Here is a 20,695-nt window from a genome sequence, read left to right as displayed (position 1 = left end):
AACCAACAATCTTGGGTGGTATTTGGTATTCCCTAAAAAAAAATTTAGTCTTATTTAGTTTTAAATTTTTTTTTTTTTATTTTGTTATTTTAATATAAAAAATAAATTAAAAAATATATATTATTTTAATAAATTTTTAAGTAAAAAATAATTTAAAAAAGTAACATTTATATCACACTGTAAAATAAGCCCTTTGTGTATATATGCCACCTAGGCCAATATTATATTCCTCTATTTATATACGCTACCTAGGCCAATAAATAAATTAAAACATCATTTAAAAAAATTAAAAAACAACCCTAGAAATTAACCTCCCAGTCTCATCTGAGTTTTGATTAGGTCAACTGACTTGTAAGTTGAAGTTGACCCGTCGATTCACTAGAACTTGACCACATCAATAACCAAACCAAACTGGTTTGAGAGGAAACCTGATTTGGCCCAAACCACGATTCAGGTTGGCAGATCAACTAGTCAACCCACCGAGCCAAGCCTGAGTTTAACAACAATTTTTGCATGAAAATCATACAGTATATAGACCCCATATCAAGTACACAAAATTGGTTAATTTACAATAGAAACAATTGGCACTGGTGTAGACTGTAAACTATAATCAATTCAAGCGGCTAATGACACCATGAACAGCATCTATACAAACATCTGTAAAAAATTTGGTATCCCAGTGATTGAAATTGCCAGCAATCAAAATAACCCTATCAACTTGCGCAACTCCACAACTACTTTTGTTGGGCATCTAATTTGACATACCTGAACCACTCGATAGGACATTCTAGACCGTTCTGAAAGTCCAGGAGAGGCTTTATGGGACAACTCCATCAATTGTTGATCGGACCTTTAAATCAGGTAGAGAGCTGCCCATGATCCTGCAGATGACTTTACTTCTTGTTAACATGTAGAAACAAGAAATGCAGCATACTATCCTTTTATTATACCATGGAACTGTGAAGATGGAAATTCTATGGCAATTTTCAGCACATGCTCAAACTTGAGGTGTTCAACACAGGAAGAGATATAATTAAAAAAAAAAACATTATAAAGGAATGCAGGGTGGTACAACCCTCCTCCCTGTCCTGATACACCTTCCCCTCTCTCCCAAGCTCAGACCCTAATTAACCCGAATCCTGTTACAGAGTGACAGACGTGGATTGGAACCCGTACACCTACATTCAACTTCGCTTGTCACTAATTCTAATTTATGACCTTATATGATTAACAGAAGTAAAACCCTTAAAAGGTTTAACGTAGTCTTTTATTCAAGGCAGCTGGTGATAAATTACAAAGTGGGTTGACATAAACCCACATTCTCCACACAGGAAATATCATATTTCAGGACTCGGAAAAGAAAAGCAGAGAAAAAACATTGGTTCTTCTCTCACATTTCAACCAATGACATATGATATATATGCATCTGCCTTGGCATGTTTGAAGGAAATTTTCAGACCTTTGAATCAAAATTATTAATTTCATTGCATGGGCCCAAGCCATATATGGACGCAACTTGCTATATCTGTTTGCAACAGGCCTTGTTGTACAAATAATACAAATAATATATGATTTAATGCCAATAAGAACCATACCTTCTAACACTAACTGAAAAAGGTTTCACTGCAATCAATGATATTAAGTCATCCAGGAAGATCAGGTTGTTGGTCGTGTCATTGTAGACAAACCACGTCCCACAGGTATGCCTCCCTGAAAACCATCATCTGTTTCTTCCACTTCTAATGGAGCTGCGAAGCATGAGTTAATCAAATGGGGAGAACAATTTAAGAAAAGCAATTAAATAAATGAAGCAAAAAGAGAGGACAAAAAAGAGAGAAGGAAAAAGAGACAGATGCAAGCAGTTCAAAGAGAATATGCCACTAAAAATCCAAACATGAAATGACAAAACAAGATAAGATGTTCCTTGTGCCTGATGTCCAAGAAAAATGACATAACAACTCATATATGAATTAATGTGCTATTTTAAGTAACCTTGTTAATTGGCTTCTAAATCAATACAGATTTCAATTATTTCAATTCAGTTCATAAAATCAATGATCATTGCATTCTGTTTATTCTGGTTTATATTAAATCAAATACACTGTAAATAGGAGGAAACATTGGACAGGGAAATTGAATAATTTCAACTATGGTTGTTTACCATTAATCTCCTCTCCAGCTTGTGTCCCAGCAACCCCAATGCATGAATACAGAGAATCCTCATCTACTTTCAATTGTTCATATGCAAGGTATATGTCCTCAATTGTGGCAGCTTCATAGAGTGAAGTGAGATCTTTAATACATGAGACGTCCTGAACCCCAGAACCATAAAGAACAGGTCACATGAAGTCATACTTTGTTTCTAGTTGGAAGATGAGAGCTAAAGGATGGAAAGCTAAGTTTCAAACATATTGTTTTTCACCTTTCTCGGAACAGAAGAGGCTTGCAAATGAGCAAGCAATCCAAGCCAATAGGCATTGGACTTAATCTCAGCTTCATGTCTCATTAGCAACGTCCGTCTTGCCTGTAATTGCGAAGTGTTAAAATGGAAACATGCTACACGTGCATCAAGACATAAGATACATGCGGATATAAAAGACAACTCTACTCCATTATGCAATTAGATATCCCCTATTAAGGAAAAGTAAAAAACAAATCCCAGCAGGGAAGTTAATTTAAGCAAAAGCTGTTATGAAGGGGAATAACAAGAACGAACTTCTAGAAAAGTTTTTCATCATTTCCATTAAACATGTTTGTTTCATTGAATCCTATGTCCGAGTATAAATGCTGTCAATCACAGAAAAACACAAACAGCATTCTAGTAGTTGAATAATATCTAACCCTGTCCAACTCTCTCTGGGAAACCTTGTTGCTATGCAACCCTCTAAGAACACTTTTGCATGCATCAACCGCTTTATGTACCTGCATGTTAATAGAACCCAAAACTAGTGAATACATCAGAACTAACAGAAAATATTAGATGGAATATAGGGAAATGAACCCCCACCTTGCCTGGAGTTGATGTTACTGATACAACATACCATCCAAGCTTAAGCCTATCAAATAGGCTTAACTCAAACGATACATCATATGTCAACCCAAGAGAATCCCTAACTGTGGTAAAAAGCCTGCACAAAACAAAGAATTGCTTCATGAAAATACAACAATTCATAGCTATGGTAGCCACAAATATTTTAGATTCGAGCAAGGCTGCATAATTTTCAAAACTAAAAGATTACTGCCTCATCTGCTAGTCAAGAAGTGTTAACAAAGAGTAAAATGGACAGATCATCCATGGTACAATATTGAATTTTATTAACTTCCCAAAGTATTTTTACAGCTTTAGATGGGTACACACATTTTTACTTGTTTGTTTGTTCTTAAGGTAGCAATCCTATGGAGAGGCAGTTTTGCAGAGTATGATACAACTAGACTAAATTCCCTCAGGAACATTCCAGACAAACACTAGAAACAAACAAACAATAACACTGGTTAATGCACGCATGATAGTGAATTGCTAATCTATGCAGTGATATCATATAGATCAAATGCTTTCTAAGCAAGCCTGTCAGGAAAATCACCGAGAATTTATGATCTCAGCCAGTAGCCCCATTGTTATGCCAAAGAAGAGTGGATGACAGCGAAGTTTTCCTTGCATATCCTTCTGAACATCCTTCCCGTCTATCTGTTGTGTTTCAGTTATTGGTTGTGCATCTGCAAAGCATTGGCCAGCTGAGATTATGAGTCACACTTCAGTTTTTTGGGAAAAAATAAAGTTGTTTTCCACTTTCTATGCAGAGAAACAGTTCAGAAGTGAGCCAGACAATGTTCACAAAGGCAAACCTGAATAAATTTACATTTTCTATAACATGTCAACCAGCATCTTGTATAAGCAGACAAGACTCGACAGTATTAAATCCAAAAGAAAAGCAACATGAAAATTCAATAGACACATTGGAAACCAAACCAAGTGGTTATCCATATAATCCATGCCTTCTGAAAAGAGACCCATTTCTTGCAATACTTTGAATGCTATATTAAAAATGCAGTGACTTAACTAAGACACGTATCCTATTTACAAGATTATCTGTCACAATTAATTTTGCACACAGATTTTAGAAGAGCAATTAAAAATAAAAAAGCCAGCGAATATAAGCTTAACATGGAACATGATAGAAGGGCTAAACAAAAAGGAATTTTTGCAGATATATTTTTTAGATAAGAGAAGATTGTATTAACAGCAAAAAGAACTACAAAAGCTTGCTGGAGAATAAGTCATCCTCCCAAATAATAAAGCAAAACAGATATCATTAATGAGCAGCCAAGTTCCACTGAAAATCAGCTAAAGAAACTCCCAAAGCACCTGAAGAAAGGAATACTATCCTATCCCCATCTTTCCAGCCATACAGCTTATCCAACCATTTGCAACTAAGTTCTTCCCTTTTTTATTTCTCATTTCATTCCATTATTCCCTCACAACTCTTAAGAAATCTTACAAGAATCAAAATACACATCAAATTTATTAATTTTACTTATAGAATGAAAACTGACCAGCTGCAACCGAAAAGCCACTCATTGACTTGAACAGGTCTGTTCCATCAACAGTGAAACCCCAACGATTTGGGGCAGGACCAGCAATATATGCACATGCTCTCTCATCAGTATCCTTCAAAAACACCTGCATAAGAGCACAGATACTCTAAGCGCTCTTGTCATATAAATGCACAATGACCCAGGTTACTTCCATAAACTTCAAAAAGAAAAAATCAAACTAGGAATCTGGTACGCATTAGGGCTTCATCTAATAAGCCAAACCAATTAGTACTTGCTTGCAGGGTTGGCTCAGTCACATAGATGAAATGCCCAAACTTGCTCAAGCTCAATTTGAGCTCCAACAAGCCAGCTCAAGTTCAAGCTCAGAACACATCAACTCCACAAGCACAAATTTGGAACTTAGATGTGGGCAGCTCAACCGAACATATTAATTCACTTGTTGTTAATCTTCAATCAGAACTTATTTAATTCACTTCTTGTTAATCTTCAATCAGTCATAACCTATGATTGAATCTAAAATGGCAACCCAAAACATGGATACAAATTACAAATAACAAATGAAAAGTTGAAGACCATAACCACTAGCAAATTAAATTACTAGACAATCTTCACCAACATAAAAAGACTCAGTTTCAATCCAACACTAAATCTCACCCTTAAAAGGATTCAGGACAACAATCACTCCAAAAACAAAATAAATTCAAGTTTTTAAAAAAAAAATCAGAGAGAGCTGTCTAATGAGTAACAATGCTTGCACGGAATGACATCCATGAGACTTGAAGTAAAGCACATGCTTGTTCGATTCAGCCTTATTTCTAAAACAAGCCGTGTTTACAAACCAGTTGAGCAGTGTCGTTAGCAAGCTCAGCTCATTGCAAGCATACTAACAATATTCTGCATGAAGATTCCTGGCATTTTAATTCTCAAATGTGAGAATTTTCAAGTAATAAAACTTGTTTTGATCCTCACTTGTTGAAACTGCAAATCAGAAGGGGATGGTCGAAACATGACAGGATTAAATTCTTGTTCCTGATCAGAATCTCTTGTTGCTCTAACTGTGCCCAGGTAATCAATAATGCAAGAGTGAACCTCCTCCTCTGAGAAATCTCCAACAATACTTACCTGAAGAATGAAGACATGCACCTTTTAGATGATGAAATATCTGTTTCCAGATGTGATATGCAGGATTAACAAGCAGATAATCACACACCTCCATGTTTCCACCAACAAACTGATTCATCACTGCATCTTTTACAGATTTCAGTGTTAAATTTTGTAATGATTGTGGGGTTGGCTCAATGAACCGCTCATCCCCATTCAACATTGCTGTCATGAGCTTGTGAGCAGTTGCCCGTTCTAAGCTTTTGGGAATGGACCGGTAATATGACAAGTAGAGTTGCCTTGCTCTGTCAAATGCATCATCCAGCCAGACACTATGCTGGGATTCAGCAATTTCAGGTATCAAAATATCAATATATGAGGTCAACAATGTGGCATCCATCAAAAGCAACCAAAAAAACCAAACACCACCTAAAAATGACACTAAACTTTTACTGGTCAGCATATATTGGTTATTGATGGGGTACCTCAAGTACCATATGAAGTAATTCAAATGCTGCTTGCATCCCATTGTCTCGCAGAGTGAAGCGGAACTCCATACAAATAAATTCCTCAGTTGACTCCAAAGAGCAATTTATTAGGTGATTCACACAAAAAAGTTCTACCTGAAGAAGCATATTGCACAGTAATAAGGGTAAAATGAACTGCTGAGAAAACTTCCCAGCACGCATAAAAAAAAATTGATTGCATGCAGCTAACTTCACATAATGCAGCAGCAGTTCTAAAAAATTGGAAACCCATTATACTTAACACACTCACGCCTGATAATTGAAGATTTTGACTATGATTTCATCTTTAGAATATTAATTTCTCAGTCCCATAATGAATTATTAAACACAAGCATATTCGTATACACAGATCACATTTTATTTATGTTTTTCCTCCAAAATTCTTCATGTTTCATTAAGTATTTAACTGCAATAAATCCTATTCTGCAAATGATTCCTTATCAAAGCTAATTTACTGATAAAAAACTTCAAAAGATCTGCTCTGTAAAAAAAGCGTATATATGCAACATGAAATCATATCTGAAGAAAAATGTCACCTAAAATTCAGACAATTTATTTATTTATCTGTTTTGATGGCTTTGATAATATTCTTGACAAGTTCTATCTAAACTGCTGCTTAGTTTCACTATGTTTTGAGATCTCTCTTTATTGCTGTTCATAACTCATACAGCCGTATCCTGGTTTCAATTTTTTTTTCTTTGATCTAAAAATATAGGGGAATTTGCCACAACAAAGGTCCGTGTTCAATTCTCAAGTGCGCGCTCTTCATTAAAAACCATAAAGGGTAGGAGTGTCTCCAAATTCTCCCTTCCAAGACTGTAATCTAATAGGACCACAACTGTGTGATTTCCTTTAGCAAAAAGATTATCCAAGGTTTCCTCAAGTCTAAACAACCAGCCTGCACTACCATTTAAACTGATTTTTTTATGGCAGATCTTTCAGATAAAAATTGAAAATTTTAATAAGACGAAATAGAGGACAAGCACCGCTAGTAAAAATGATATTGATGACTTCTTTTTGACATTCATTTCATAATCAATAGTCTAACCCACACAATGAACTTTCTAATATTTAATTTTTAAAAGAAACATAATATATAGTACTAGACTTACCTGCTCTCTCGAAAAGCTGCCAACACGACCACCCTCACTGAGAGTTCGAACACCCACAACAACAGCTCCTTTAGACTCGGAACTTTCAGCTGCTCGGCCCCCACCCACAATAAGCCGCATGACACCTCCCCGGGATTCACTTTTGGATATCTGTACACAGCGTGGGATTAAACTAAAATTGAAATAGGTGGTGATATATTAAGCATATTCCCAATATGTATCTATCAAGTTTTTTATTACCATCCAGATGCAAAAAATGAGGATGAAAGATGGAACAGACAAGAAGTATTGTTTTGCTTTGAAGTGAACCAAAATGCAACATGTCTTCATAAATAAATACCGCAAGCACTGTTACACTACAGTAACATATCGTTATTAGGGATCACCTATATATATATATATATAATTGAGTGGAATTGCAAACACGAAAGGAATCCAAATTCAATGGGATATTAAACAACATCAAAACATCAGCATAATGAAGTGACCAGCTGAATAAAAACATGCATAAGGATACCTTGTAATTTACAGCAATTCCATTTGAAAGACGACACTGAGTGATGCCTGTTTCTTGGTCATGCAATTTCGTATAGCCTGCATGTGGAAGCAAGGGAACAAAGGATGGCCTACGTTCTAACCTTAACTCCTCTAACTGTGTTGAAGATATCAATTCTTTTGGCACTTCAAGCTGCACATAGAATCAAATAAATGAACTTGTCAATGAAGTTTATTTCAATAACTGGCTGTTTATATAAAAACCAAAAAAAAAGTTAAAAGAACAAAGCATGCTAAGTTCCATGTGGACACCTCTGGCTCAGCCTCAATTGCTTCCTCCAATCCTGATTTTATGGCAGCTGTAATCTCACTTGAGGATATCTTGAACTCGGTTTCACCCAATCCATCAATATGCACTTTTGTAGGAACACATGCAACGATTGCTGCAGGAATGGGCGCAGTAGGTTTTCCAAAATCAGAGATAAATTCTAATAACTTGGCACCAATAGAATTGACCTATGAGAGAGAGAGAGAGAGTTAAAATAACTAGAAAAAATCATGAAAAAATAATAATTTCACAAACAAAAGAGTGAATATACAAAGGAACCTCAAAATCCTCATTCTCAACTTCAAAAACTTCAGAAAGCACATCAGGCTATGCAAAAAAGCGTTACATTCACAAAGCATCTACTACCGAAGGCAAATATATCACAATAATAACCACGAATATTTCCAATAAAACCTCATCAACAAACAAATTAAAGTTAAGAGACAAGAAATCAAGGCATTAGATAAATGTTAATGGCAAAATTTGTGAAGCATCAAAACCATTAGAAAAATTAAGTATCTTCTAGAATATAGTATTTTGGCACAATACTAACTATGGCTCTGTATTAGTCTCTATACTAATAATAGCATGGCAGTTCTAAAGCAAGTTCAGGCTATATACTGAAACGTAAGGGGAAAAAAGATGCGACAGTAAGAGTCAAAATCAAAATATAAGCACACATGACAATGATGAAGTTATGACTTCCTGGATTACTAGCACACATGTTACATAATTTCATTTTACAGGGATAAGAGCGTGCACAACAGGCAATAATAGTTAGGGCCACTATGGGTGAAATTTACTTCTTCAAGTGTGACCATTCCAGCAACAGCAAACAAACTCTCATGTCCTTGTCTCTGATCCATCACAGTATGGCCAAGAGCATCACTCTCCATGATAAATTCCAAATTATCAACAGATGATACATTATCAATCATAGCTGCCAGATGTTCACTATCTTTTAAAAGTGCATCCATATAGCGAGTTAATTCACCCTTTGTGACACCAAATTCTTTAAGCCTTCGAACCTGCATCAAACAAAATCTATAAAATATTTTAACCAGGAAAAGATGAGAAAAGGAAGAAGATCTAAATTTGATTGAGCAAAGTTGGTAGCAGCATCAAATAAGATTCAACGCTTTCTGTCTCCAGAATTTTTGCCAAAAAAACACAAATAGATGCATGGCCCACTGAAGACTACTATTAATAGTTGCAACTGCTAATGTAATCTTATTAAACAAAAAACCATGCCCTCTTCTACAGTTAGCAAATAAGGGAAATAACAACATGACGAAAAAAAAAAAGAGCTTGTTATCTGATAATAATTCCAACCTGAATGAAAATAGCAATGAAAAAATTGATGCAATGGAATTGCATTTAACAGTAGCAATGAGAGTGAAGACAGCAAGAACAGAAAAGTACAAACCTCCTGAACAGCAACTTTAATTGCATTTTGCCAATTCTTGGGTTCTGCAGTCACTGTAAGAGTTGTGACAGTGCATCCTTCCCTTCCAGAATCACTATGATCCAATTCAACTGAAGTGAATGGTGGATTTGAACTCTGAAAATTTTAACAAATTAACAAAAATTTTGGGAGGGCTAATGAAACTAAGAGATATGGACCTACACATACAGAAATTAATACAATATAGACAAATTTCCAGCTTCCATCATTTTTTTTACCAGCAGTCTGCAAAATTACTATATGTTTGAGTTCAAATCTTAATTGTTAAATTTGCACCGGCTTTCATCCTGACAATTTTCCAGCTTCCATAATTTTTTTACCAGCAGTCTGCAGAGTTACTAAATGGTTGAGTTAAAATCTTAATTGTTAAATTTGCATTGACTTTCATCCTGCACATTGAAACAAAAGCATAGCTAAATTCATGATCGATAGTCATAAGAAACCTTAAGCATTTGTAAGCAATAAAACCATCATCATTTATAATCTGTGTTTACTAAAAGGCAATTCCCAAACAAACACGCATGTAAAGCAACAGAACAAATTAAAATTGATATATAAGGAAAAAACAATTAGAGACCAACCCAATCACAGGTTAAATGGTGACCAATAGGAAAGCAAAGGAAAGAAACAAGTGCGGCAAAGGGCTCAAACTATATATAACATGACCAGCAGAAACCTTGTATCTTGTATTAATTCGGAAGTGCAGTGCAGATAGAAATATTCTCTTCATTAAAACACTGCACAAGTCACCATACGTTTGGACCTTGCTCACCGGAATCTGCAGCAAAATCCAGAGCATGATGTCAATCCCAAACCCGAAAAAAGGGGGGGGAAAAAACAATGAATCAAACCCACTTTTCCAAAGGCTAGTATTTCTGCATGTTGAAAATTGAATACTAGTCCCAAAGGGAGAAACACATAAGCAAAATTTTCTACATGCTGATAAGGAATTTAACAGCATATAACTGCAAGTGTCTTAGACACACCAGATTTTTCTTAAATTACAAGAAGGGAACCAGAGAAAACCTTCATGTTTTTATGTTTATGTGAATGGAAAAGTGTTCTTCAAAGTGGCGTGCCATGAAAAGTGGCTAATGGGTACAGAATCAACAGCATGGGAAGGCGAGATTATTAGTAACCAATTGATTTTCTTTCCTTTGACTAAGATGTAAAAATGATATTCTCCTTTCAAACAGCATTACAAAGACTTGCTTCTATATATCATACATCAGATTGAAATATGACATATATGAATGAATAGAATCTTGAATCCATGTCCTCTGTGGGGAGTTGACAGGCAGTTATCTATAATAACACTAAATCCAAGGCACACTTTATTAGTGCCAATGCTTCAGAGTCTCACCATTCTAAAGTATGAAATAAAAAATAATTGGCATAGCACGACACTAATGCATATAAACTTGGGTTATTGAAGGGTGTTAACGACCATCAAGAGACCAATTCAGAGAGAGAGAGACAATTTATTACTGGAACAAACTCGTGAAACACACTTAGGTGGTAAAACACTGGGAAAAAAAAATCCAAAGATCATGTATCATTTGGTTTGGAAAATTTTATTCATGTTCATAATAAACTTTGTTCTTTGTTGGTCATCAATTATTCGTTGGGATAAGCAAGAGTCTTCTTAATTTTTACAATACCCAGCTTGAAATCAAAAGCAATAAACAAATTGCAAAAATGATTCCCATAATAATCAATTTGCACTGACTTTGGTATAATTTGTTGCTCATGAGTTGACTTAAAATGGCCTGTTACAGAATTCAGAAGATAAACTTTATTTTGTTTCTATTCTATCAGAAGTAACAATGAAATTTTTATTTCAGCTCAACTGCCATTTTGTAGAATTCAATTCATTCCTTCAAAAAAGTTCCAAATGGAAAGTAGGGGAAAAACCATTACAAACTGCAGGGGGCAGAACATATGGAGACCTTGACACAAAACTAAAAAACTTTTTTAAAAAAAAAAACACCCAAAAGATCTAGAAATCAAGTGGAACTAAGATTCAACTTAACAGGCGGAACCATAAAACTTTAAATCAAAGCATGCAATCAAACAAGTTTCTGAGATGATAAATAATTGATCTAGTCATAGCACTGTCTCAAGTAACGCATTGAGACAATGCAAAGGAAGTCCTTCCTAAACAGAAACACCACTCAATGGCTTCACTTTCTGCCAAAATTCCCTTTCCAAGTAGCAAGAATCCCAACAACTCTTCAATTTTACTGGTTGTCATCACAACTTGCACATGAAGGTGGAAACAGTGATGCAGATAAAATGATGCTTTTTACTGAATTTGCTCTGAAGTTAGAATGCGGTGAGATACACACAATAGCAATCATCGCCCCAAGAAGTAGGAGGATAAAACAAAACAAGAGCATCTGCAAAAGAACCAGCACACAGCAAAATGCTGCAAAACATGATGACTACTCTTGTTGTCCATACCTTGCAGAACATATTAATTGAGAAATTCTGAAGAAACTCATGCTGAAATATCTGTGGTGGCTTCAAATTTGCATTGCTTCCAGGGAGAGACCAATAATGCTCGACAGGAGGACGAACTGCATGCCTTTCCCTTTTAATGATTTTGGATTGGTCTAGAGAACTAGATGACTTTTCACGAGATGAACTTCCAGGGAGCCCAACTGAGACCTTAGGAGCAAGAAAACTAGCCATTGCACCAAATGCACTTGGAGAAGGAGCAGAAACTGTCTTGTTTTCCAGGCCAGTTTGTCCAAAGACATTCTGCACATCAAGAAGTAATTATAGTCCTTGTTTCAAGATAGATACATAAGTTACTAATCCAGACACTGATTAATTGCCACAAATACGATCAACAAGTTTTTGGGCATACTTCAATTTGGTGAACTGTCTTTGAAATGTTAGCAATGTCACCAACAATGTATAGAGTTGCATTTGCTGGGAAGTACCAACGCTCATGGAATTTCCTAATTTTCTCTGCATCCCACTTCTTAATCTGCTCTTCCAATCCTATTGGGAACCTTTTGCTCAGCTTGTTTTCTGAATGTAGATGTTGTAACAACTACATTCAAAAGAAAATCATCAAACATTGATATTAAACAGAAATATTCAAACATTAACTAGTTTCAATTTATAAGCAACGCTGAGTCTGTACCTGGCAGTCAACACGATATTCTATAGTATTCATCATCTGTAGTTCTGAAAGTATAGCACGCCTTTCCTTTTCAACTCGAGAAGCAAGGAAGCTCGGGTGGAAAGCTATCTGTTCAATGAAACGGATACATTAAATAAGACACTGTAATTGTCAAATCTTTATTCTGCATGCCATCATCCTAGCAAACATTTGTCTTCTTGACAAAAAAAAATTCCAAACCAAGGGAAACATCTCAAATACAAGAGCAATTCCTTTATCTGTACCTCATTCAAGGCATCCAGCACAGAGGGGAGTAGATCTCCATCAGCATCCTGGCAAGCACCATTTGCCATCAATAAATACCACATGGTGGAATTTAATCAAAAAGTATCGGTGCAAGAAGCAAGAAAAAGATAGCAAGACATAAAGATAAGGTAGTTTATAATGCAAGCATACAATTACAATAGGCAAGCATGGAGACACAATATTGCAAGACATACTAATGTATCTCCCTAATTCTCTCAACAAGTCACGCAGATACTCATTCTATAGTATCATATGTCTACCATATTGGGTACAGATAACAATCAGCAACTCCACCAAAATTCAAATGTACTCTACCAAATTAATGAAACTCATCCATATGTATGTTAACTTCCATAACTTTATCAGATGCTTGGTGCACACTATCCCATGCAAAGGACAAATTGAACAATAAGATAATTGTGTGTTTGCTATTGTGGTGCAGGGTGCTTTTTAAAAAAAATTGCTTAAAAATGCATTAAAATGATTTTTCTTTTCAGATTTTTATTTTATTTTTAACATCAACACATCAGAATATTAAAAAGCGCTTTAAAAAAATATCAATTTGATTCTTTTTTAAGTGAAAGCGCTTTTGAAAAGCATCTAAAAGCATAAGCTACCATGCTCCCAAACACTCACCAAGTGTTGTTTTCATTGTGCAAAAATAAATTCACTCTAATATGTTGGGTGCACATTCTGAAGTCTTTTTTTCCTTCCAGCAAGGTGCAAAACATACTAACAAGCAACTTAGTTTGAATCAGATGAAGCACATCTACAAATGCACACAAACACACAAGTTTGTGCTAGTAATTAAAATATCTTCTATTAAACACAACAATCATATATTGTCTAATACATATGTATATTCCTTAATTTGTAGTTATAATCCTTGCTTTGTAGAGTTAAAAGTCTTTTGCTGATATATAAGATATCAACTATATTATAAATTTGCAATCATAATCCATGCTTTAAAGTGTTTAACTACTACTTTTTTTTTTTTGGCTCACTATAAAAGAACATTGAATATTTAGATGGCTTTTATTTTTTTTCTCCATCATGGCATAGAATTATTTATCTTCAAACAATACTTTCTTGAACCCATCAAAAGTTACCAAAGAGCTGCAAGGAAAAAAACAGATCAAAAGAATATCACAATAAAAGCACACAACAGAGTGAAAGGAAACAGTTGGAGCTTAAAAAGGTGTTAAGAACACAACAATCAAAACCATTAAATTAAATCAATTGTTAGTGTAGGAAAAGATTGAGAAAAGTGACAAACCTTTGTACAAGTTGGTGAATGAATGTGGAACACTGTATGGTGGAAATCAGTGTAAGCATTAGATCGGGCCCCTGTTCCAAGAAGTTTCTCACGTTTCTTACTTCCAAGGAATGCAACATGTTCAATCATATGTGCAATTCCTTGCTCATCATCTTCCTCGTCTATTGATCCTACATGAACTTCCATGTGTGCCTCGAACCTAAAAATTGAAAGCTAGTTTTGTATATGAGAGAAGGAATGGTGAGTTTTGACGACACCAATTACCATCATCAAATTAAAACCCTTAACCACAGATGGTATCCTCTCTTTCCAAATACCACTAACTAGATGAAATGAGAAATTTTAGGGTACTGCATAAATGGGAGTTAAAGAATTAAAAGAAAAGATTTCTGGGCCCTCTAGATTTTGAGTAGAAAAATAAAAATCCCACAACCATACATCTCTTGCGAGAGAAGAATTTAACATTCAGTAATAAGTTCTAATATCATTTGGTGAGCTAAAGAGAAATTAAATGAATTGATTTAGTATCATAACCATGCAACTACTATATTCTTCAACATGGTCACGAATTCAATTTACTTTAACTTACACCTAGTTCAACACATTTCATGATAACTGGAATTGGCCTCTAATATGTCTCCCCTTCATAATGTTAGCTTTGCTCTTGTGAAATATGAAGGTAATGTATTGTCATAATGGAAGCTTTTGTTGGATGTGCTAACATATTTCAAATTTGTAATCCATTAGACTTCCATAAGTAAAACACCAAATGCTAGTTACATCTAACTTGCAAGAAAGGTTCGAACAATACGTTAGTTGTCAGCATCATGTGCTATAGAAGAATGAACTTGTGAACATATGGAGAAATTAAGACAAGCATCTGTAGTCAAGAATACATGGAGCAACCCAATTCCTCAAAGAGTAGAAGTCTAGGAAATTGCTTATTAAATTTTGAAAATAACCTTTCAATATCACATTGATGGATGATTATTTCATAATTAATGTTAATGGATGGGTTATATATATACATATATAAGGATGCTTACTGTTCAATGATCTGAGGAAGAGCACTTAGTTTCTTTATTTGTTATGAATTGTTATTGTAGTTTATCTTTTCCTCATTAATTGAAGAGTTTAACCCTGAATTACACCCCAAAAGTCACCTTCAGGTCCTCTCACACATCATTTGACAAGGACATGTGGTAATAAAATGTACAAGAATGTATGTAATGATATTTCAAGCATTTACAAGAAGTAAATATAACTTTTTTGAATGAACCATAGAACAAGCATCTAGCTCCTATCATGCGGTAACTATCTTATATAATAACCATAAGATTTTAGAATTCTTAAAGTGGCATGCCCTGGAAACATGATGAATAACATAAGTCACACAGGAGTGCATGAACTATACCTGTTTGGTGGAACTTTATTTGGTAGAATCAGATAACAGAGTCCATTTTTCAGTTGTCCTCTGTGCAACTTTGGGTGACATGGAAGTTCAGAATTCAAAAACTCAAGTAGTCTTGCTCTTTCTAATTCAGAATCTAATAAATGGGAATCTTGTCTCTCAAGAATACCATCTGGGCAGGCTATACTTGCTGCATGTGGCTCATTTGGACCCATTGATGCACATGGGACATGAACATGCTTTGCCTGGAAATTATGCAGACAACAATCAGCAATCTAGAAAAATATGCATACATCATATGCATGAAAAGACTACAATAATTTAGTAGCAATTATCTGAGGAGGCAAGCGAAGAAATTGGTATACACTGGAACTGAACAGACATTGGAACGAACACAATTAGGGATAACAGTCATGCAATTTTCATAAATAAGGAAATACTCTTCAGATATGGTCATTAATTAATCCCTGATCACAGTGAACGCACTCTGGTAACGGTGAGAGTACCAAACAAATCCAGAAAACCCATGCTTAAGCTCCACTTGAGTAGGCAAAAGCTTATGATTGTTGGATTGGAGCTGATCTAAAGAACAATTAAGGCAAGCTCAACCTTGGCATGAACTCCAAATAAATTTGTAGGAATCCAAACTAGCTCTAATTACTTACCTTTCTTCTCTATTCTTTTTCTTTTTCTTTCTTTCTTTCCCTTTTTTTTATAGATTAATCTATAAATGCTCATCAATTAACTTATGCACATGCCATTGAATTCTAGAAGATTATGCACATGCCATTGAATTCTAGAAGATATCACATAGAAGAACCACTGAACCAAATGCTTGATGCAAGATTAACGTTCTTTTCATTCTTTTTGTCCTCATAACTAATGCAAAGCGAACCTTGAACATGCAAAGAGTGCAAGGAGTGTGCTCCATATCCAGAGTGCTCAGAAATACAATAAGAGCAATGGAATACTTAGGATTTGTATTGAATAACAGATAGCTTATTGGCAAGCTTAGCCTATTGTAAGAACAGGAAAGGTGGTAAGAATTTGAGGACATGTACAGATTCTATGGTGGTTTTTCTTCTTTCTATTGCCACTTTGGATTATTTGTAGTAGGAAGGAGGTTCATCAATCTCTCTCCGCTGCTTCCATCCGATTCTTAATTCTTCATTTCTAGCATATTGACCAGGTTGTTTATGTCAAAGCAGCTCTTTCACTGCCCTTTTTTGATGTAAAGCGAACCTTGAACATGCAAAGCGAACCTTGAACATGCAAAGCGAACCTTGAATTGAATAACTAATGCAAAGCGAACCTTGAACATGCAAAGAGTGCAAGGAGTGTGCTCCATATCCAGAGTGCTCAGAAATACAATAAGAGCAATGGAATACTTAGGATTTGTATTGAATAACAGATAGCTTATTGGCAAGCTTAGCCTATTGTAAGAACAGGAAAGGTGGTAAGAATTTGAGGACATGTACAGATTCTATGGTGGTTTTTCTTCTTTCTATTGCCACTTTGGATTATTTGTAGTAGGAAGGAGGTTCATCAATCTCTCTCCGCTGCTTCCATCCGATTCTTAATTCTTCATTTCTAGCATATTGACCAGGTTGTTTATGTCAAAGCAGCTCTTTCACTGCCCTTTTTTTATGTAAAGCGAACCTTGAACATGCAAAGCGAACCTTGAACATGCAAAGCGAACCTTGAATTGAATAACTAATGCAAAGCGAACCTTGAACATGCAAAGAGTGCAAGGAGTGTGCTCCATATCCAGAGTGCTCAGAAATACAATAAGAGCAATGGAATACTTAGGATTTGTATTGAATAACAGATAGCTTATTGGCAAGCTTAGCCTATTGTAAGAACAGGAAAGGTGGTAAGAATTTGAGGACATGTACAGATTCTATGGTGGTTTTTCTTCTTTCTATTGCCACTTTGGATTATTTGTAGTAGGAAGGAGGTTCATCAATCTCTCTCCGCTGCTTCCATCCGATTCTTAATTCTTCATTTCTAGCATATTGACCAGGTTGTTTATGTCAAAGCAGCTCTTTCACTGCCCTTTTTTGATGTGTTGATGTTCTACATGATCCATAGCCTTTCCTTCATGCTCTAAACCAGTATTTCACTGAGCTTCCAGAAATTCAAAACTAATTTAGGCCCTTTTACAGCGCACATAGTGTCCACCATTCCCTAAGTTTATGGTGCAATGGAGTGTAAACATGTCATAGTATCACTGCCGACACCTTCAAAAAAGAGTGGTTGTTTTCTTTTTCAAGGATGTTGTGTTGAGGCAAGGAAGTCACTAAAGGTTATTCAATTTTTGCAGCTTTGACACTTTAAGAGCACAAGTTTAAGATTTCTCCAACTAGGAGAGAACAATGCAGTTGAAAAAATAGCGAGGCAGAATTCCTATATTCTTATGTGATTTTCAAATAGAGGGGTATTTTTGAAATTTCCAAATCTGATGGACTTTCGGAGTTTAGGTTTTACTTTATAAGTCCTAAAAATTTTGCTTCAGTTTTCCTACACTAATTATGATTTTAGGAATTGTTATTTTTCTTATTCAGGAGTTCACACCCTTAAAAGAGTGGGAGAATTTGGAACTCTATATAAAGCTATTAGATATGTAATATTTCAATATGGAGAAAAAGAATTATGAATAAAACTTCCAACAATTTATGCTTCCATGATTGTGAGATTTCTAAGAATCCTAGCTATGATGCTTAGGTTTTTCTCTTTGTAGGTGTACAAGCCTTACTTCCCTTTCTCTTTAACCCAAACCCTAAAATCCCCAATTGTCCGAGCCTAAACCACCATAGAGAACGACGACAGAAATCTCAAATGCATCCTGCATCATAGAATACACGAGATTCGAAAACATTCTGTTCTAAAAAAACAATTCTAAGCCTCTCTTTATTGAGACAACTGTTGGGGATATAACAGCATTTTGGCTTATTTTTGTGCCATTATGGGATCTTTTAATGATTCACAGTAACCGATAATCGATAGAACTAAAGAGCTTTATATGTCCAACTAATAAACACACTTCATTTCTGTGATCGTGTTTTTGCCTCCTTTTTAATATAATCTTCTTCTTCCATCTAAAAGGGGAAAGGGAGCGGGGGATAACATTTTGACACCTCAAAACAGAACAGATGGTCATCAAAAGTAGGAAGCAGGAGATATGTACTTACAGAAGCAGTATCGAATGAATGGCCAGACAAACGAAAAGCAGACTTATCAATAAAGGCTCTCGGTATAGATCTCTTGATGCTATAGCGGCTTCTACGGCGGTTAAGGGAGCAAGACATGCACTTAAATTGTTCTGGAAAAGACGCCTCAACCACTCTCTCACCAAGGAACGAACTACAATGTTTCCAAGCATTATTCTTCTTTCTACTAGTACCTGATCTACCGGCAGCAATCTCATGTTTCCACCTTCAAAAAAAAAAAAACTATACTTGAGCAAACAGAACAATAATGTTCATAGCCAGCAAGAGAAGCAACATAAAGCATAAATTTCATCAATTCATCATCAAAAACCCTCAAAATTGTACAAATTGTAAAATCTCAACTACACAGAACAGTTCAAGTTCCAGAAATGCGATGACCTTTTCGAGGAAATGGAATGACAAGATTGATGATGGCTGGCTTGGAATCGAATCAAAGGGGAACGAACTAGGTTTATCCGGTTCTTCCTTAAGAAAGTATCATCTGTACGGATTTGAGGCAAGCTCGTCATCAATACAGAGCTTGAGGCAGCTGTACTCACCATGACTAAACCTATAGAAGAAGAAGAAGAAGACGTTACAGGATACGCAAGTACAACAACAGTTAACAAAATTAAGTATCCATAGAAGAAAGCTGAAGCAGATAGAGACGTTACAGATACCGTATGCTGCCGGCTGAGGAGAATTGATTGATTGACAGGCCTTTCTCTTGCTATCCTTCTCTTCGTCTCTGCTTAAGATTTTTTTTTTCCCTCGGGGTGGGCTGGGGTGTTCTGTGTCTTTCTAGAGCATGGCTCTGGCTCGTTAGTTTGTGTGTGTGTGTGTGTTATTTGTGATGGGTGGCTGGCTTCTTTTCCAGGCAAGAGATTTTGGAGTTGAGACCGTTTGAAGATATTCGGCAACGTGGTTTAATAATCGTCTTTTTGAAAAAAAAATTAATTTTTTTATATTATTTTATTATTTTGACATAATAATATCAAAAAAATATTATTTTAAAATAAAAAATATTTTTACAAATAATATTTATTATATTCTATGACAGCTTGAATGAGGGTGAGTAAATTAAATAATTAATTGAATTATTCAAATTATTTGTAAAAATTGATTCCAAATTGATTAAATTAATTGAGTTGAATAAGTTTTTTATTTTTTTGAATAATTTCAGTTATAAAATTAAAAAATAATTTGATTCGGTTTTAATTTGAAAAATAAAAAAAATCAAATTGAATATTATTATAAATTAAAAACTTATTAAGTTAAAATTGATTAAAAATAACATAACTAAAAATCCCATAAATTAAATTAGATTTATTCCATTTTATAAAATTTAAAACTAAACTAATAGATTTGGTCCCGTTTTGGTTTGGCAAAAATAAATTAAAAGATAAAAATCAAATTGGTTTTTTTTAAAATGTTTTTTTTTAAGTTTGTTTAGCTTAAAAATATGTCAAAATAATATTTTTATTTTTTAAAATTTTATTTTTAGCATCAAAACAGTAAAAAAAACTCAAAAATTAATTTTAAAAAATAAAATTTAAAAAAAAAACAGTTAAACTACAAAAATAAACACAACCTTAAATCTCACTTTGAATGCATTTATTGTTATACCATGTTCCTTCCTTTTTCACCTAAGTCATTTTTCATTTTCATTTTGCAAACTTCTTCAGTCTATCTATTTTTTTCATCAAAATTTATTTAAAAAATAATGTTTTTAAAATTTTATTTTTTATTTGATTTAGATTTCATATTATCAACTCTCT

General features: G+C 34.7%; 1 protein-coding gene across 5 annotated transcripts; it reads right to left on the bottom strand.

Moving 5' to 3' along the window:
• Window positions 1-180: 180 nt before the first annotated feature.
• On the bottom strand, window positions 181-19,807 carry LOC133692056 (stromal processing peptidase, chloroplastic-like). 5 transcript variants are annotated; one of them, XM_062112731.1, is made up of 27 exons: window positions 19,598-19,807; window positions 19,317-19,488; window positions 18,900-19,143; window positions 15,712-15,953; window positions 14,298-14,496; window positions 13,000-13,047; window positions 12,737-12,844; window positions 12,455-12,643; window positions 12,046-12,345; window positions 10,259-10,360; window positions 9,544-9,678; window positions 8,921-9,145; window positions 8,102-8,305; window positions 7,812-7,982; window positions 7,295-7,444; window positions 6,141-6,278; window positions 5,765-5,992; window positions 5,524-5,676; window positions 4,552-4,678; window positions 3,582-3,732; window positions 3,008-3,128; window positions 2,842-2,922; window positions 2,423-2,524; window positions 2,162-2,312; window positions 1,596-1,748; window positions 766-881; window positions 181-490 (listed from the first exon to the last, which is right to left on the bottom strand). In XM_062112731.1, the coding sequence occupies exons 2-25, from the start codon at window positions 19,478-19,480 to the stop codon at window positions 1,657-1,659; spliced, it is 3,825 nt and encodes a 1,274-aa protein (XP_061968715.1). In that variant the 5' UTR covers window positions 19,481-19,488; window positions 19,598-19,807; the 3' UTR covers window positions 181-490; window positions 766-881; window positions 1,596-1,656. The 5 variants fall into 5 exon arrangements, with proteins under 5 accessions (XP_061968715.1, XP_061968713.1, XP_061968714.1 ...); XM_062112729.1 differs by lacking the exon at window positions 181-490 and having other exon boundaries at window positions 507-881; window positions 19,592-19,807; XM_062112730.1 differs by lacking the exon at window positions 181-490 and having other exon boundaries at window positions 507-891.
• Window positions 19,808-20,695: the final 888 nt, after the last annotated feature.

This window comes from Populus nigra, chromosome 4 (assembly GCF_951802175.1).
Source record: "Populus nigra chromosome 4, ddPopNigr1.1, whole genome shotgun sequence".
Classification (NCBI taxonomy): Eukaryota; Viridiplantae; Streptophyta; class Magnoliopsida; order Malpighiales; family Salicaceae; genus Populus; species Populus nigra.
Note: the sequence above shows the minus strand (reverse complement) of the source record. Positions and strands in the feature narration are given on the sequence as shown.

Coding starts and splice junctions, on each gene's coding strand:
- LOC133692056 (XM_062112731.1), bottom strand. CDS start 19,480: ATGGTGAGTACAGCTGCCTCAAGCTCTGTATTGATGACGAGCTTGCCT. Junction 12,845..12,999: donor TGCTGGATGCCTTGAATGAG/GTACAGATAAAG, acceptor TTCATTGAACAG/ATAGCTTTCCACCCGAGCTT. Junction 2,923..3,007: donor TAACATCAACTCCAGGCAAG/GTGGGGGTTCAT, acceptor ATTAACATGCAG/GTACATAAAGCGGTTGATGC.